This window comes from Strigops habroptila, chromosome 1, assembly GCF_004027225.2.
Source record: "Strigops habroptila isolate Jane chromosome 1, bStrHab1.2.pri, whole genome shotgun sequence".
Classification (NCBI taxonomy): Eukaryota; Metazoa; Chordata; class Aves; order Psittaciformes; family Psittacidae; genus Strigops; species Strigops habroptila.
The window spans coordinates 135,552,809-135,572,138 of record NC_044277.2 but is presented as its reverse complement, the minus strand read 5'-3'; the positions used below and the strand labels follow the sequence as shown (position 1 = coordinate 135,572,138).

Genomic DNA, 19,330 nt, shown 5'->3' with positions numbered 1-19,330 from the left:
TGGAAAGAAGAGAGTCTTGAATAATTTCTTCATTTTTATATGGAAATTATTTTTTAGTAGCGGGAAAACCCTTCTTTTATCAAGCACCTGCTCTGTTAAAGGGTAGGAAAAAGGATAAATAAATATAAAATAGGAATGTACACAAAGGACATTTCTAGACCAAAAATGTAAGGCGTACATGTGCTATAGAAGAAAAGAAAAGCAATTATAGTCATTATGGGATGCAATATGGCATTCTAACAACCCAGGATCTCTACCTATATGATGGTCTGAAAGAGGCAGTCCGATCAAATATTGCAGCAGCTGCTGAAAAGATTTCAAAATACATAGCAAAAGCTTTGTGGGTTTAAACTGAATTAAAACATTGTAATTTGAACAGCCAAGCCATGCTCTTTAAAACCAGAAGTAGAAACTTCTGTGAAATCCTAACAAAACTTCATATTACACCTATGTGGAATAGACGCTGATGTTTTAGCAAACTGGTACAAAGCTCTCCAAAGAGGGTAGTGTAACCCCAGAACAAACTACCAAAGAGATCAAGGCTTCTCCAGCCTTGCTAGGTTTCAGGACCTGAATGAAGCAAGCTGTGTCTGACGCCGTTTAGTGCTGGTGATAGTCCTGCTTTAGCTAGCTGACTGGACTAAATAAATACCAGAGGTTCTCTCCAGCCAACATTTCTATGATTCAAAGTAGAGCAGTTAAGGGTTAAACGCTCTGATGTGATTTCTAATTGACACACAATATTTGCAACTTTCAATAAATTATACTCTATGGCATTCCCATTACAGAAGCCATGTGGAAAGATTATGGTGTTATTTTACCTCCTGGGACTATTCCCTCTTATAGGGTGGATACTGAGCAGATTTTCCCCTACATGTGGCACTGAAAATTTCTGTTGCGGCTGCAGAAATTGGTCCAGCTACAGCTTTTCCACTGAGATAAAAACTGCTTTGTGGAATTAATGAACGATATGTAGGTAATCCGCAGTTAGACACAGCAGGACGCTTTTCACTTTGTCGAATCTCAGGGGCTTCATCCACACACCAGATTTTTACTTTTCACTTAAAAATTGTCTAAAATTTTTGTCCTAGGTACAAAATCTTGGAAATGTATTAATAACCACATAAAAACCTCACACTCCGTTTCATAAGGTACTTTCATCTCTATTTTTTTGGCTGTAAATCCAATGGGGTATCTTAGTCATGGGGGTTTTTGTGATTGCTAAAATAGTTCAATTAGAAGTCAAAGTATGGTGTGTAAAGGAAAAGATGGTTTAGTCAAGGAACTGAGCCTGTAGAAAAGAGCAGGGAAGAATGTGAGAACAAAACCTACTAAGACCTAAAGCAGCTGAAATACAAATTAATGTTAAAGTAAACACAAGCGAAATGTCTCAGTTCAGTTCAACAAACAGTTTAGTTTGGCACAGCTCCATCACAAAACTAGTGGTTTGGGTTTTCAAACACAAAACTGGATTATTTCCGCAAAATCAATTTATATGGATATTTTAAAAATTAAATAAATTAAATTTATATTTTAAATCCTGCCAAGGTCTGTTATACACAGGTCTGGAAGAAGGGATGTTAATAAAGAAAACCTTTCCTAGCAAGTGTGTTTTACACATAAAATAGAAAAGTAGGGCCAAGTTTTCAGTTAAGTCTTTATGAGACCTCCATTTGTAAGTGTAGGACTTTATCATGTGCAGAAAGGACTCCACACGTTTCCAGAACATGTACAGGTGATTACATCTATGCATATAAAACCCCCTTGTAGCTGTCAACTTTCTGTGTGTTTATTCTAACAAACTGATGAGTGAAAAACTATGTGACTCTGCTAGTATTGTACTAAAATCTGTGCATCACTATCTGCAAATAGTGTTTCCTTTTAAAAAACTAGAAGCACTTTCACTTCCTAATTATACTTATTCAAACATATAACCCAATCAGATTAAAGAACTAAGTTTTCTTTCATAAATATTTCACACTATAAGCTTCTCCAAAATGAGCCTTATATCCAATATTCTGCACCAGAATTGTTTTAACTATTTGGGTAATGCATCCAACACACTTTAAAATAAATATTTTTTGGTTGTTTTGGAAAAAATAAACACATTTATTCACTCTAATTTCTTCATGATTTTAATGAATTTACCTATTTTAGTTCTTGCAAGGCTAGAAATTGGGAGTCTCAAACATTAATTAATGGAAAATGTATGCATTGTGTGTACAATGAAAGCGTTACTTTTACTAAGGAGTAAAACTTAAAAGGATCCAGGAAATGTTGAAGATCTTTAAAAGCTTTCCAGTGTAAGGTATTCTTCTGGGGTTTAAAACTTCGGTTTAAACTGCCTTAGTTGAAACAGAAGTTTCCTAGTTCTTTGAATAGAACTGCCTTCATCACTGTGAAATTCTCCAGTACTGTGATATGCCCTTGTCTTTTTCTAAGGATGTACAACGTAATAAGTGGTGTTTGTAATTATTTGTGAAACGTGTGCTTTGAAAACTTTCGTAGCTTCAAAGTAATTGTTTTGGTTTTCTAGTTTATTGCCATTTATTATTCATGTAAGACAGTTCAGGGGCTAATTATTTCATGTAAGTGCTGCAAGAAATAACCCAAACTAGTTGGCTAAGTCTCTTAGATACTGCTGCCCCCAAATACATCACAAGAATGCTAACCATCAGCATTTCCTTCATATACTAATCAGAAGTGAACTTTCAGCCCTGCTCCTCTAGACATACAAAATAGACAGGTGAGTATATAGGTATGTATATTCCACGCAACAGTGGACCTTCAATACAGTTACCCCCCAGGTCAACAGAGCACTATAATTCAATTTACCAAACTGAAGATGTCAGCACTCATGCATGACAACCATGTTTATTTTTTTTTTTTAATTCTTTTTCTTTGAAGTTCCCTCTTAAAAACCAGAAAGGACCATAGTTTCAAAGTAATATGTTCTGTTATTACTAGCGGCAAAAAATTAAGAAAACAATTAATCAAAACCAAAATGAAGCAGACTGAAAAAGAGATTGGAATCAAACATTCCGGTACAGAGATGACAGATTGGAAGGAACAGTTGATCACGGCTAGTGAATGATGTCCTTTGCAATTCAGTCAGCATGAAGTTCTTTCCCCCTTCAAGTGTTCATAAATTCTGATGGATGGGTGTGTTTGGAGCAGTGAAACTCAACGAATATTTTATAGTAGAATACAGTTTTCTTGGCCAAGAACCTTGGAAATTTAAAACTGCTCTTTCTGGCAGTCGATTCACTTTCTTCTATCAATGCAACAAAACAAACTGAACTGCTGTTCCCACCCTTGATAGAAGAGATCAAAACAGACCTAATTCACCTAATACCTCACAGATAAAAAGGAACATGGACTTCAGGCCTCTGTTCTCTTCAGCCGTGGAGATTCCAAGCCTTCATCTGTAGCTGCACCCAGACACTGGAGACTCTAGTAAAAGACTCAGGCATTGGCCACTCCTCTGTTGAAATCACATCAGTATGAGAAAGAAAAAAAGAACCAGAGCTCAAGGCAGAGAGCTGCCCAGGGAGAATGCTGTGTGAAGTCACCTATAGACCAGGATATGGTGTTCTCTTAAAGGGATTTGCCTTGTACCTTTATCTTCCATACCTTAAACACTAGTTTCGGTGCCTGAACCCCAGGCTTGAAGACAAGTGAAGCTCAGTAACAATACCTCTCTCTCCTTCTTTGGACAGAAGAAATCAATGGCTTCTGTTTGGTTTTTCACCAGAACAACCTACTTCATATCTGTATGCTAGACAGAGACAACCCCAAGCTGCTTGTCCAGAATGAGAGATGTGCCCTGAGAGCTAATTCAGAGTATAAATCCTTCACTGGGAGTCAGGCAGACAAGTCTCTTTAAAGGCTGTGACTGCAAGTGTGTGCAAAGTGAAGTTGGGGGGAAGTTTTTATATTGCAGAGTATGTGAAAGTATAGTGGTTCAGTCATGATTGAGTTCTTGTCTTCAGAAGTGCTGCATATTAAAAAATTAAAATCTGAGATGAGAGTGGAGGTAGTTTATTGAAATAAAGATTTAAATAGCTAAAGAATACACTTCTAGATTCCTCATTTTAAAGCTGCTCTCAAAGTAAAAACGTACAATTTATTTTCTATAAAAACACAACTTTGGTTGGTTTTTTTAGTTTTGCTTTGATACCAACTCCTCCATAGTCAATGTTATAAGCATTACTGTTGGTGGACTAATAAAAGTTTCAGCTGAATTTCTGGTGGACAGGAATGATTTTTTTTTTTTTTTTTTTTTTTTTTTAATACAATGACACAAAGCCTGGCAGCCTTGACTATCTAAGGGACCCAGCATACTGACTCCTGGCCTTCTCCTAATTTCTTCACTACACTCAAGATAGCGAAGTTTCAGCAGCTCATATGGTTCTCACAGAATGAACGCCTTTAGCAACAGGAAACATTTTCAACATTATCTGTTTCCCATAGAGACAGATTGAAAAGTCATTTCACATATTTGATAAGAACTTGAAGGGGAATAGCTCAGTATATACTAATTCAAAACAGCAGAAAGCAAATAAAGAACCTATGCCTAAATCTGATACCAGTTAAATCTGTAGAAATGAGAGCAATTGTATTGAAGTCAATGGCAGTAGAGTGGTAAGATCAGCCAGGAACCTCAACACAGTCTAGCCCCTAGTCCGTGTCAGCTAGCAGAAAGTTAATCTTATTTTTACAGGTTGCTGAAAATCATGCCATGTCTTAGGGAAACATCTGTTTCACCAATGAGAACAAAGAAAGGAACAACATAGAATGTAACAGAGAGGGATATGAAAAAGCTAGAAGGGAAACGCAGGACAAGGACCATACCGAGAATGACTAGTCCAGGAGTCGTGTTTTTATCAGACATTAAAGTTAAGCCCCTGCACATACAACAACTGTTTCCTAAGATGTAGAATTTGCTGAGGTATAGGTTTCTAGCTGAAAACAGTACCCATACTGCATATCTTCCAAATACCTCATGTAATCTGTTAAAACAACAACACTAGAGCTAAGCAAGAGATCTAGATTTTAACATTATAATACATTGACATATGTCCCGATGCCACAATGTCATGACAGTTCACGAATAATATTCACAGACACTACATCTTTCTCATTGTACAACCATGTGGCTAAATTTATGAATGTAACCATGTTTTTATATTATTTGTAATGATAATGTTGCCTGAATGACAAAGAAAAATGAAATAGAGGCTTACAATTAGGCCCAGCAAGAATAAAGCAAATACACTTTTTTGTCTGGGTATTTTCATAGGGAGAACTTTATCACTCCCATTGCCCCAATCCAAATGCAAATTAAGCACCTCATGTGTTTAAATTAGCCAGAGAAATAGATACACAGAAGCAAACGCTGCTCCCACTAAAGTCAATGTTGTGAGATCTGGGCTATGGGGCATGTCTGATGGCAGAGCAAGGTCCAAAGTATTATGTTAACAGTACTATAGCTTTAAATGTTTGCTTAAAGTGTTAGCAAAACCTAGGTCTTGAAATCTGTGCTGCAGGCTTTCTGAAGAAGCAGTAAATGGAGTAAGGAGGTTGCTAAAAGCTTCTTTTTCTCCCTCTGCCTCTCCCTCGCAAAATAGAAGCAAACATAAAAAACCAAGAAATCTTTTCATTCCAGGCATAGTTTTCATTTCTTAGAACAAACCCATCCCTGTATTTCAGCTATTGTATGTATTGCAACATCCAAACTTATGACACCAGTTTTTCAGGCGGACACCACCTGAGACACTCCAGTGAAGAATAAGCATACTTTCCAAAGGGGAAACACATTCCTTTTAATAACAAAGTATAGGCATTCTATTTTTTATATTGTATTTTTAATGCCGCCAATTAGGAAGCCACCCAATGCCTGGAATGAACTTCATGTAAGTTCTATTGATGGAAACTTGAGTATCCAGTTTTTATATTAATGTAACAAAATTTAAAGTTTAAAAATTAAAACCCGTAAATAAAAGACTAAGGATCATATTCTACTGCTTTTCCTGCAGTAATAAATCTCCTTGATATGCTCTCCAAAACTCTACAAAATTTTCCAGTTGAGGCCTTCGTATAGGAGAATAGAATAGCCTCAGTGTCTTACTGTATTACACCTCAAGCAAGATTTCTCCTGTGTGCATTATCTGTTTGTGATTTATTATGATCTCCAGATCTCATTTTACTTTGCTTAATCACTCATCCCCTAAATCACACCTGCTGTTCTCCCCTCAATATATCACCTACATGGATGCTGTGAAGTGTAGCAGATTGGTCATTTGAAGTTTTCTTAAGGTGAAAAGAAAGGCTACCCACGCGTAGCTGTCTTTCGCCAGAGTAGCAAAAATTATAGAGCATGGAGGGCCAAGATGTAACTTCATCATGTTTCACCAGCAACTAGTTTGCATGTGGAGAGCAGCAGAATCTGCACTGATTGAAGAAATTACATATTCTTATCTTTCTGCTCATATATGTGACACATAAGCTTAAAACAGAAGTCATCTTTCCAAAATAATGGCTTCATGCCAGGTATCTGGAGTTTTCTGAGCTCTCAAACCCAATTTGTAATACTTGAACATTTTAAAACTCTTTCCCTTAAAAAGCCCATACAACAACAACACCCCCCCCAACAAATCCCCAAAGCCATAAAATACTTAATTTAGAGAAATAACCATTCTGACAACCACAGAACTAATATCTGTAGGAGGTTGGTAGGAGTCATTGCAGTTAGAATCATATACATTTAAAGCACTTAAATAGAGAACAGCTTTCTAGACAAAAATGCAAAAACTCAATTTGAGGGAAAAAAACCCAAAACAAAACAAAACCCCAAAACCAATCCCCAAACTAAAATAAAATCAGGCTCTAAGCTCAACAGTGAAGCTCTTGTGCCAGGTAGGATTTTAAAGTCTAAGAGTACACACCACTAAGTGCATTGACCCGTCCAGCAAGGAGGTGCCTTGCTTGCAGCTGTCCAGGGAAAATTATCAATGTGTGATAATCCAGATCTCAACACTCTTTGTTGAGATGCAAATGAGACTTCTGTGAAATGGCTCTGTTCCAGTTAAACTGAGATTGGTTCTGAAGAAGTTGTTGGGACATTCACTTTTTAGTGCCCTTGCCCAAGAGAGGACAAAACTGAGGGGTGAAAGCTAATGTTTTCATAGCAGTAAATGCCAAGAGCTCCAGGGGATATAAGGAGAATTTCCATTTTCCCAGTGTGGCCCTGGCTCAGGGAAAAAAGAGAGGGACAGGCTGCATGGCGAGCATGGCCAGCAGCTCCAACTGGGGAGCACGGCTGCAGCCCATCCTCATTATTGGGGCTGCAATGAATGCTTTGAAATCAGCTATCAGTTGTGGCCTACATAAACTGATGATGTGTTTTCATAATTACTTCCCACCAAAGAGACTTTTCTTTTTATTATTATTATCTGGATTTGGGTTTTTGTTAACAATATTTGACCAATTTGTGCACAGTGTGCTTTCTTTGTATGTTCTCCCCTACAGCTGCAGTCTTTTCTTTGAGAGGTTTACACTCTACGAGGAGTTCAGCAGCAGGTCACAGACCTGGTTTACAAAAGGAAGAAGAAATAAACACCCAACTAGAAAAATAAAAAGACTCCACAAATCGTTCAGTAACTTATGGACAAAATGGAGAGATGTGCTTACTGGACTTTCTTTCTTCTTTTCCTCATCCTGACCCAGCATTCTCACCTCATCTGAGGTCAGATACCGTTAACATTTTTGTCTTTTTTCCTTCAGACTCACTGTTATTAGAAGATATTTAGAGACATGATTATGGGGTTAAGTAAGAGAGAAGAAAGAAATTAAAGGAAATAAGAACAGGACATACTGCAGTTTGAATGCATGTCATTGAGCCTTTGGTCATAGGTGTTTGCATTATTCCCCCTCCCAAATATTTTCTTTTGGTAAACTCAGTCTTATCTTTAGATACTCTTCGTTTATGAAAAAGACACATAAGCATTATTTTCTTCTCACAGATAACTTACATATTCTAAATTATTCACATGCTTTTTAATTGTGCATTTAGTATCTAACAGCAGAAAGAAAACTAGCAGGACTTCCCCCTTCAAGTTAATTTTATCACTGGCCTTGTTTCCTCTCCTGCTTCAGTGAACAGGTAATAGATTTAGGCTAAAAGTAAATACAAGTAGAATTAAAAACATAGAATACAAGGAACAAGAAAGAGAAGGAAGAAAAAGGGATGATTGACATTGATACATCATCCGAGAAAGACAGCAAAAGAAATTCACTTCTACAGCAAAGCCAGAATGACTCACATGGGAAGGTGTGGAATATCAGCTGTTGCACTAGTGGGTGAAACACACTAAACAGTATGCAAGTACCCGGTGATGCCAGGCTCCTATACAAGGGATACTTTTCCCCATTGTACTATCAGACATTGGTACAACCTTTAATAATAAACCTTAAACCATAAAGGAAAAGCTTCAAATCTAAAGAGTCGATCTGGATCACTCTATGTAATCAAAATAAAGGCTGGGGTAGAAATTAAACATTGGATCAAAACTAAGCATTCCAAAACCATCTCTCCACTGATAGACACCTTGTCTTCTGTGCAAAAGAGCAAAGCCTGTAAACCAGCTAAGCAGTATATCCAAAGGGAGTTTTTAAACTGAAGGCATTTCAGGGACTGTTTCAATGTAGAATAAGGAATAAACAGCACACACTGTTGAAGAATTTGCCTAATTTGCAAAAATAGAATTAACTTTCCCATCAGCTCTTCTACATAGTCCGTCTAGCCCTTTTCTATCCAGATCCTCAATTTCCCAAACATTGTATCACTATTAAAAATCTTTTTGTTTTTTACTTTCCCCATTTCTTTTCATTTTAACCCTCTTTTTCAGATTGACCTGAAATTCAGAGCACCAGTCTCTTCTGTTCCTCTACAAACAGCACTAAATAATTGTATAAGATTAAACTAAAAAAGGATATATTGACTTATACGTGTGTTTCTATATATATTTTTTATATATATAAATATATACATACATGTGTACACATATATGTATATGGTGGAAAGAAGAACTTACCTATGTCCCAGGTAAGGGGGTTATTCTGTTCCATCTCCCTTTTCCCTATGACATACCAAATGCAGGCCATCCAGTGAGCAAGCAAGGCAAACATGGACATGAGAAGTGTGAGAACAATTGTGCTGTGCTGGGAGTAACGATCCAACTTCTGAAGGAGACGCAAGAGGCGTAGTAACCGCACTGTCTTTAGGAGATGGACAAGGGAAACCTAGGAGAACAGGGAGAGAAAACAGCTTGTCAGCAGTTGGCTTCTATCACATAGTTCTCTTGTTTCAATGAAAGGAAACTCTTATCTTTTAAACCTCTATGAATTTTTTCCCACTCTTCATTCAGTTACATAGCTGCTTAGACTAAATCTTAAACCAGCAGAAAATAGCAAAGAACATGCTTTAAAAAATAGTGTTCATTTTTGCTGTGTACATATATGTTTACTATGTCTTATTCAAAGCAAAGCAACTTGAAATATTAGGACATCTTCTGACTTTTATTTCATGCAAAGTCTTCTTTTGTACTTAATTTAAAAATCTATGTTTGTGCAAAAATAGATCTTTCCCTGGATCTTCCTCTAGAAGAGAAACATAATTGTCAAACTGACCAATGTTAATTTGATTTCCATATGAAACCACAATATAAACATCTTCAGGCACATAATGATTTTCAGTTTCTGTTAACAGCCAAGCAGTAAGCCTAACTCAACTATATATGAGATGAAACCAGCTTAATAATTAAGCCTGGGAGAGGCAATAACATATAGGAGATATTTTGCAGAACAAGGAAGCAGAGAGTGAAGAAGACTTAGATTTGTTCTTCAGATTTAAGCATGTGCTCATAGGCCTGAGCATATTTTACTGCTCTATAGTAAGTTGGAGCCAAAAAAAGCTCATATTAAAACTTCTAATTCTCGTTCTTAAATTCCTTTCTTAAAATATTACTGCCTTTCAAGTATATGTGGCAAAAGCAGCACCTAATCTGCTCAGCACCCTAAGTGTACATCAGTTTATGAAGTTTATGGGCTCTGGCCTCAGAGGATAGACAGCAATGGACAAAGTGAGTAGTATATGCATGACCCCATCCCCTCCAAAACATCCTTCAATCTTTATCCACACCGGTGTGCACAGCTCCTAGTTTGGCATGGAATATACCTGGCTCATGTTTCAGCTGTTGAGTAGAGTTAGCAAGCAATATGCAGATTAAGACCTCAAATATTTTTAATTAATTTTTTTTAAGATTAAATAGGCATAATTTTCATTAATATTAGACACCTTTTTCCCCCTCTTCATTAATTAGACATTAGGATTAATACCTACTATGTACCTAGCTGATTCAGGATACACACATCAGCTAGAAAAATAACCTCAGACTTGATGTCATCCCACAGCCTCTCAGGACACAGTAACGAGCTCTCTGAAGAGAAAGTCTATAAACTCGATCCACATCCTTTTGCTTTTGCTAATCCAGAATAACCCGAAGCTAAAAGTTTCTGCTTCTGTTACAACTAATAATTTGAAATCTTTATTTTATAGGTGTGCGTAACAGCTACGTCCAGGTTGACTGATAAATTCTGTAATGTGGGGTATTTTAGATTTATTAATGAAGATTTAACAATTCATTGATTTTAATCCGGTCTCAGGAATTAAGTAGGTGGAAAACCTGTAAAAAGAAAAAAAAAACTCCACAAACATTTTTAATTCCTACTACAGTTTTGATAGTAAGTATTTCTCCCACAACCTTCTTCATTTACTGCCCGTTATTTCATTATTTTTTAAAAGCTTGTTCTTATGTACATAGCAGGGGAAAAAAGAAAATCAACAAAAGCATGACACTTCTTTAATACGCTTTGAAGTTCACTGCTGTCAGGAATAAGATTTGACATCAGAGCACACATACAACTATGAGGTCTTCTCTTCTTGCATTTCTTTTATCCATCTCATGTCATCTACAATAAGTCAGTGAAATTAGTCATGTCTGTGGCCTTAAACACAAGAATATCTGCAAATCTGGGCAGAAGGCTGTAAAATATTTGAATGAATTGCCATGTTTGTATTAAACCGATCATATAACTCTTAAAATATAATTATTCTAATTGAATGCCGTGCCACTATACCAACTGCCTCCTTTTCTGCAGTAATTTCCGAAAGTCTCCTTCTCTTCTCTCTCACCAGCTTGTTTGAACCAAACATGGTTCTCTTGCACTTTTAACATAAAGGGGTCTCTATTCATGGCTTACTCTTCAAGGTGTTTTAGTAATATATGAGCATGATTGCATATATAATAACTGTCTATTTGCTATTGCCTTCACATTGGAGCTTTCATCTTTATGTAAGTGCCTATATTTTACCACATCACAAACAAATAATTATAACTTAGGTGAAATTATTTTTTATTAGATTCTGACAAATAAGAAACTTCAAAAGGGCTGTTACAGTAAGTGTGCCTTGCCAGTTATCACTTGCGACTACATTCTGCCCATTTTTGTTAAGTGGTTAAGAATATTGATAGATATAAAAACAGTGAATCAGATATCATAATATTCTTTTTAATGTGAAAACATGTTTCATTTGAAGGCTTAAAGGCCTCCTCTTTTCAAAATAGTTTCTGCATCAATTTGAACAGAGATGTAGTTAATCATATGTAATTACACTGAATTTTCTCATTAGTCATGCCAAACACTCTTCTTGTATTGTGTCACAGATTTAAAAAGACAAATTGAGGAGTCAGCACTCGTGCTTGCGTAGATTTTTCTTTGCCCAGAGATACACACCATCTAAATTTTCCATTTGGTTAATTGTTTTAGACTAACTGGGTTAACCTTTTTCTGTCAAAATGACAGAGATAGAATTTTATCTAAAACTAACACAAACTCAATCATAGCATAGTGCTGACAACCACTGAGAAATAAAGTTACTACAAACAAGTGATGATATTCTCTGCTTGAAAGAATCATCTCCTATAGCAAAAGGAGTTAGTGAGAAAACATGGATACACTTTAAGAAATTACGAGTAGCAGGGATCTGTAATCTTTTTTGTCTGCTTGGTTAGTTGGTTTTCCTCAAAAATTTATACTCTTGCTCTATAAACACCAGTATTTGCAGAGAGGAGCAAATTCAGTCATTATAACTAGTATTTAATGGCCTGATTTTTACTTTGACAGCACTTTACATCACATTTCCACAGATTAAGGGATGCTTTCTGTCAGACGAAGACAAGGATGGTAGGAGCTGAGATCTCATCAGGCACTGAAGTTAAGCAGGAATGCGCCTGCAGTCTCTGACCTCCAAAGAGTCACCCATTTAGTGGTAGGGCAGAATCCCTGCAACGTGTAAAGGCAGTAGAGCCAACTCATACAGTTTCATATTTATTTCTTTTGAAATATCTCTAAGTATGATGAGAGACTCTACAGCTTTTTCATGCACTCTAACTCCACAAGTCTCTAACCAGAGGATGACATTTATGTGCCATACATACCTAGGTATATATGGCACTGTACCTATAGCTTGCAGAATTTAGAGCATCCCTAAAGATTTGGCCTTTGTGTCAGGGCCTGAACAGCAAAGGAGTGAGATGCCCCCTGATGCCCATTCTCACCGTTCTGTTGAGGCAACATCTGAGAGTCGATGGAGTGAAAATCTGAGAACAGACATGAGGAAATGACTTATTAAATCATAAAGTCTGAAAACAGTGGAATGTGATTAACACCTCCCCCCAGCTCTCAAAACAGTTGATAGTCATTGTTATCTTGAGGATTATGTTAACATCTGCCATGTCTTTCCACAATTGAAAATACACTGTGTTCCCATCAAGGAATCTTACAGAGAGCAAAATGACCAAGTTTTCTGGGAAGAATGTAGGGTGCAGACTCCCAGATTCTGGATTTGCTCTCAGTCGCCAGAAGGAGGAGAGGGTTGGCACCCTTGACTCTCTATTATGTCTTTACCATATAGCAGTTAGCTAACAAATCTGGGCAAAGCAAATAAAGGAAACAGATTGGACCTTGCAAAAACTTCTAACAAAGTATTTAACTCTTGGAGCGTTTATTTAACTCGTTGGAGCTATGTCTGTCAGTCAGTGTTAATTTTGAGATCAACATTGCCATATATCATTTATTACTTGGGGTTCAGTGTTAGGACTTAATCCAGAATTCAGTAAAGAAAGCATAGCAGTCTTCCCAATGGAAGGAAAAGCTTATTTTTTTCATTTAATGAACAATTCTTAATGGAAGTTATATCAACATAGTTATAGTGGCTGTTTGGTTTTAATGTAGGGGATAAACTGAGATAGTTGTGTATTTAAATAGATTAACCTCTGGTTATAAAAAGACAGTGATTGAAGAATGTAGAACTACTAACTGATTTTAAAAGCTACTCCTCTAGCATCAGATTGATGGTTCTTTATGCAACAAATGGAGTGAAAATGAATATCATCAAAAGAAATGGAACTAAGTGATAAAATCAAACATGATACCTTACATGGGAGACTTCCTGGTTAGTGTTTTTCTGTTTCGTTTTGTTTTTTGGTTTTTGGTCATTTTTTTTCTGATATGTGTCTATCCTAACACCTATGTACACATTAAACTCACATTTAACGAAAATTGGATTGAGTGCATCTGTTTACAAAAGATCAAAACTAAGAATTAGAAAGCGGACAGCTTAAAAACCTAAGTCTTGTGTGAAAAATCCACAAAATTGAGAACTTTGCCAACGCTTTTTTCCAAAATTAAACTTTCTTATTCAGAGGGGGAAGGAGTGTTTGGGTTTTCTCAGAGTTTGTTGCTTTTTTGCTTAGATTCTTACTCTACTAAATCTAACAAAGCTATTAAAGTAAAAACCTGTCATAGCATAATTAAACCAATAGAAATTTAACCCATCACAACTGTTACATCACCAGACATTAGACCCACACATTTCTCAAAGCAACCAAAACATTTTGTCATTATAGTCCTAAAAAAGACAAAATCAAAGCCAAAGTTAATGACATTTGTAAGTAATAGATGTTAGAACACACAGAAATTAGTGATTGTGCTGTAATTTTTGCAGTAGAATGCCCATAGGTAAAGAGAAAAAAGACTCCTGGCTGAGTAAAGAATGCTAACTGTACTGACCATAACAATAATTTACTTCACCACAGTAACAATTTACAAGTCTTGAAAAATTAAGGATTGAATTCATGCAGCATAAGAGAGCAAAAGCCATAGCAAATTGTATTTGAGTACAGTAAGTAAAAAGGAATCTAAGATAGGTGCACCTGTCTACAAAGTAAGGATAATTGAACTCAAAAAAAAGATGTGTCTTTCGTGACAATAAATAGCCATTTTGACATCTAATCTTGTAATATTTTTAATCAACATGCATGATTACATTGTATTCCTCCCATCAGCATCTAATGTGAAAATACACTACAAAGCTGAAAAACACACTAAAGTATTTTAGTTCATTCAGCTTAAGTCTCCAGATCTGGAAAAAAAAAAAAAAACCCAAACCACTCTTGAAGGAGAACAAAGACAGGTTAGTACTTACCACAGTGACATTGAAAGCATAAAGAAGATCAAAAGGAAGTGCAGCAATCAAATCAATGATAAACCAGGTAGTCACATAGTGGATACAAATAGATCTTGCTTCAAATATAACTTGGCCAGACTTGCTGACATATGTTGTTCGGAAATTTAAAATAATATCTGCTTGACAAAGAATGAACAGAATCAGAGACAGTTATTTCTTGATTCCTGGGGATAACACCAGGAATCCATCGTAACACTGATTGTTTTTCTTACGCATGGCAAGAACCAGGTGAAGAATCTAAAACAGAAACAAATAAAATACAACAATAAGGAGTAAAAATAATGTTTAAAACATTTGAAACTCATTGATTTGAAAGGGAGCATGAATTAAAAATACCAAACAAAACTAATCACATTGCTCTTTTAACAGTACCAAATATTGGTATTTTCTTTATGAAAAATGAGGGTATGATTGCTGTGCATAAAACTTATTTATGTTTGAGATTAAAAAGTCATTAATTGCTTTATTTAAAAGGTGCAATTGAAACTTTCTTTTAGTGATAACTGTCCAGCACAGAGAGCAAATGTCATCCTCCAGGATAACCATTTGTTTATCAACAGAAACATGCTGAACTCACTTGTTAAAAAATGGCTTTGGGGCTATGGTGGAGGTCACAAAAGTGATATGAATTGCTTGGTGGCTTGTGCATTTTGTGTGTTCCTACACATTCCAGGATAAGTGTCTTTCAATATGAGATATACTTTTGACATGTCTTGCCAAAACACATAAACACTCAAAAAAAAGCTCAGGTCTTGACAACAGTCTCCATTATTTTCATGTCCTACAAGACAAAGACTATAATCTGTCCTGAAGCTATGTACCAATTCTACTAACATTAGTGAGAACTACTTGTATAACTTTTTAGAATGTCAGAAAAGAATGCAGCCAACCATCAAGGCTGGTGTTTTACTTCAAGATAATTAGCCTGCTGCCTTGCAAATTGTAATGCCTCATGTTGAAGACCATCTCAAAAAAGAGCAAGAAGAGACCCCAAGTGTCAGGAAGACAATCAGAGTGTGATTGACTTTTTTTCTTGTTAAAAAATAACAAAATAACAACTGCAGGGTGATGGTCTTCGCAGCCTGATAGCCAGTGGACTTTAATATCCAAGTTATATGAGGCAGCTTTCCGCATGCTAGTCCTGTGTGTAACAGGATTGTCAGCTGTGTTGTTTGTAATCTAGGTGGCCTACAATTAAGCATTAAAAGGAGTGAACAGCATTCCCTGCGCCCTTTGCCTCCGTATATGGCAGCAGTGCAGCACTGACTCCTTTCTGTCTGCTAGATGATGCACAAGATATACCTTCAGCTGCCTCTTCCACGTGCTGTTCTTGTAGGGAGGTGGTGCAGCAGCAGCTGCTGGGGGATGGATCTGCACCATATACAACATGGAGCATGCAGATGTTTGGGAAGTGTTTGCTGCCCAAGAAGATGTTTCCTACAGCTTCTGGGGAAGAGGAGGTAGAAATGCCAAATAGAAGCACCTATTAGTAAAATTCAGCTTCTTGCCCACCAGCAAGATGAAAGTATAAGAAGATGATATCTGCCTTGCAAATGAATGTAAACTCAGAATTTAAGTATTTCATAGTTTCAGACTACTCAAGGGATTTGTTTTCTCTTTGAATGCAGATATTTCCTTTCCTCACAGCTAGTCTCTGAGCCTGCTCAAATTCAGCACATTCCTGGAAATAAAGCAAGCTACGGAGTCCTAAAAATTAAGTATATCTCAACTTTTTTTTCATTATTTTCATTATTTTGAAAATTATATATAAAATATATTTATTTTCATTATTAAAATTAAATTAACACTAACAGTACTAGCATTGTAACTTGGTTTTAATGCAAATCAAGTTAGAACTAAAAAGTGGGTAGTAGTAGGATTACTAGTAAGAATAGTAGATTTATCTACTCTCGGTTTTGTAGTCAGTTTCTGGGGCCTGAGAACTTTTCTTCCTGCTATACACACATGAGAATGAATGCCTGATATACCTCTTGTCTTGCATTTTTCATTCAGTGTATGAGAAAAGTCAGCGTGTATGAACAAACAGAGTCCTCTCAGAAATCAAAATCAAAAGATATATTTTCCAGAATACCTCACACAAAACATTACTACCACTAGGGCTGTAAAGAGAATAAGTGAGCTTTGTCCTGTTTGCAAGCTTTTGTACAACTAGAAAGCAAAATGCAAAAATGAGTATTAAAAGATTTTCCCCCATGATCTATTTGAAAATAAAAAAAATTAAAATCAAAACCTTATGCTTATATAGAATGTACACACTGAAAATGGAATAAGTAAACATTTATGCAGCTCCTTTTAAATAAGCCAGGTTTTATTAGGTGCTGGTTGTTAGGTATTTTTTCCCTTTCCTGAATTTTCCCATTTATCAAGGAAATTGTTTTTCACATTTTCCTATGTTTTATCTCTGTTTTTATTATATTTTGTATTATTTTTATTTATTCTGCGGCATTACTTCTGAATGATGTAGACTTTGGAAATGACACTTTTCAACAATGTCATTAATATAACGAGGACAACCAACACATAGACTTACAGTAAAGGTGAGCACTCTAAATCAGAGCAGAAGTGAATTACTTCTCAGGTTTCACTGGCAGAAAGTTTATGCTCTTCTGCAGTTTGAAGCCAAGACTGTCTTCTGTGATCAATTAACATATACTAGTCAACATATACACTGCTAGTATTTGATCTATGGTATTTCTGACAGTTTGATCCCTCCCTTTTACTCTTTAGAGCTGCTTCTCCTAGATTAATGAAAACTGTGGGAGAGTTCTCATTGTTTTGGCACAGTCTTGATCATTCAAATTTGTCAAGATTTAGTGCAAAGCTTCAACACAAAGTGATGTAGACACATATCAGAGGCTATCTGGTTCCGCAGACTGAGGTCTTGCAGGTTATAATTGGTTCATGCTTTAAGAACTACTGTTCTCATTCAGTAAGATCCTCAGGCTGAACAGAACATGTAAGTAAAATCAGAGCTATAAAAATTTTAGACTCGATCACCAAATAGTCTCAGCTGGCCCTTCATTCTTACACCTATAGAAATGTTCTGAAAATTTCAATAGTACAATTAAGACATGAAATTAGTATGATTTCATATGGTTCATATGGGTCAGTTTAGCTTCACAGGAGTTTAGTAGAATTAGTTGGTTATTATTCACATTTACAAATCAGTATGGTAGCACTAGCCATATACAAAACTGCTTCATGCAGATTTGCGGATACAGGTAAGAAAGAAATATAAGGATATTTACATCACCAGTATTTTGAAACTTCTCATCTCATTTATCTCAGAAACCTCCAGTGTGTAGTTAGCAAAGTTAGAAAAAGGATTTGCTTACTTATTGCACATTAGTATTTGTGAAAAGACTAAAGCTTTAACAGAAAAAGAGATGAATGCTTTCTTTAAATTCCCCTAAGCCATCCAGTACACCAAAGGCTTATCAGTGTGCATATGGAATTCACTGTTCAAGATTAAAGAGATTAGAGGTTTTCCTGCACAGCACCCCTCTCTGCCTTCTTATCGAAGCAATTTAGGACAACAGACCCAGATAACATTTACATATAAAAAATTGAATAGGAAATGGTAAGTGCTTCTTTTTTCGCCAACTCATTAGATAAAAATCCAGAGGGAGGTAGGTGAGTGTGATCCATCTTTTATTTCTTGACAGCTTTCTGAGCTATGTTTAGGTGTAAGCAGTTTCTTCATCTAGGCAACATTATTTACAGTGTAACAGCTGTGCTAAAGTACTGGCTAAGAAAACTGTAAGGAAATAATACAAACCAAAACTAACCAGAACCCCTGAGGAAAGAAACTTCTGAAAGCTCAAGGGAATCTTTAACACAAATTTAGAAACAACCACGTCTCCTGAGACACTTTACTATTTTTAGGAATGACAGTTGCACAGTCTTTTTGGTATTGCTGTTTAAAAAATGGAAGATTAATTTTTTTTTTTAATTTTAAAAAATAAATGTTTTCTTGTCACTAAGACTTTCAGCAACTACAATGGTAAGCAAATTGAGGCAACAATGTGTAGTTAAACATCAAAAACTGTACAATAACCTGTTCTGAAAGTACCCATGGATCATTTAATATGTTAGAAATTGTGAATCTTAGTGTACACTAGCTTTTCCCTACCAATGACATTAGTTTATTGAAGAACAATTTGAAATTCAACACAAGAATCAATATTATTAAGCTTTGGATATTCCAGAGAAATCCACAGCATCAAAACTAATAGTTTTCTTCAGTGCTAAATTTGTGTTCCAAATGCCGTGAGATGAGGTGGGCTTTAGCTATTTCAGACAGTGTAAAAGGCAACAATTTTACAGATTACACCTGTAAACCAGGCAAGAGGAACATTTTATCTCTGAGCCATTAGATAAAGCATATATCAAGTGACTTCAATGGACAATTAAAGGGTCAAAAGTTTTCCACAAGAGGTATGTTCAAATATATGATCTTTAAATGTGCTGTGCAAGCTTCATACTTAAAGATGTGTTTGGCGTTTGATATGTGTGTTTCAGCCTGTGACAAAAAATACCACCTTTCTTATGTTTCAGCAATTATAACACAAACAGTAAACAAATAAGCATTATTACTATAAAGAATAATCTGAAGTTACCTTTGCGCACATTTTTTTCCTGTAAGCTGGAAAACCATTT

The 19,330-nt window shown here is 36.0% G+C and overlaps 1 protein-coding gene across 2 annotated transcripts in view; it reads right to left on the bottom strand.

The window, feature by feature from the left end:
• KCNH8 (potassium voltage-gated channel subfamily H member 8) overlaps nucleotides 1–19,330 on the bottom strand; it is a 174,874-nt gene that overhangs the window by 54,379 nt on the left and 101,165 nt on the right. For both annotated transcript variants that reach the window (XM_030476954.1, XM_030476961.1), the window contains exons 6-7: nucleotides 14,609–14,766; nucleotides 9,096–9,303 (exon numbers count right to left, since the gene is read on the bottom strand). In XM_030476954.1, coding sequence (XP_030332814.1) covers nucleotides 9,096–9,303; nucleotides 14,609–14,766 — 366 coding nt within the window. The remainder of the gene's footprint in view (nucleotides 1–9,095; nucleotides 9,304–14,608; nucleotides 14,767–19,330) is intronic.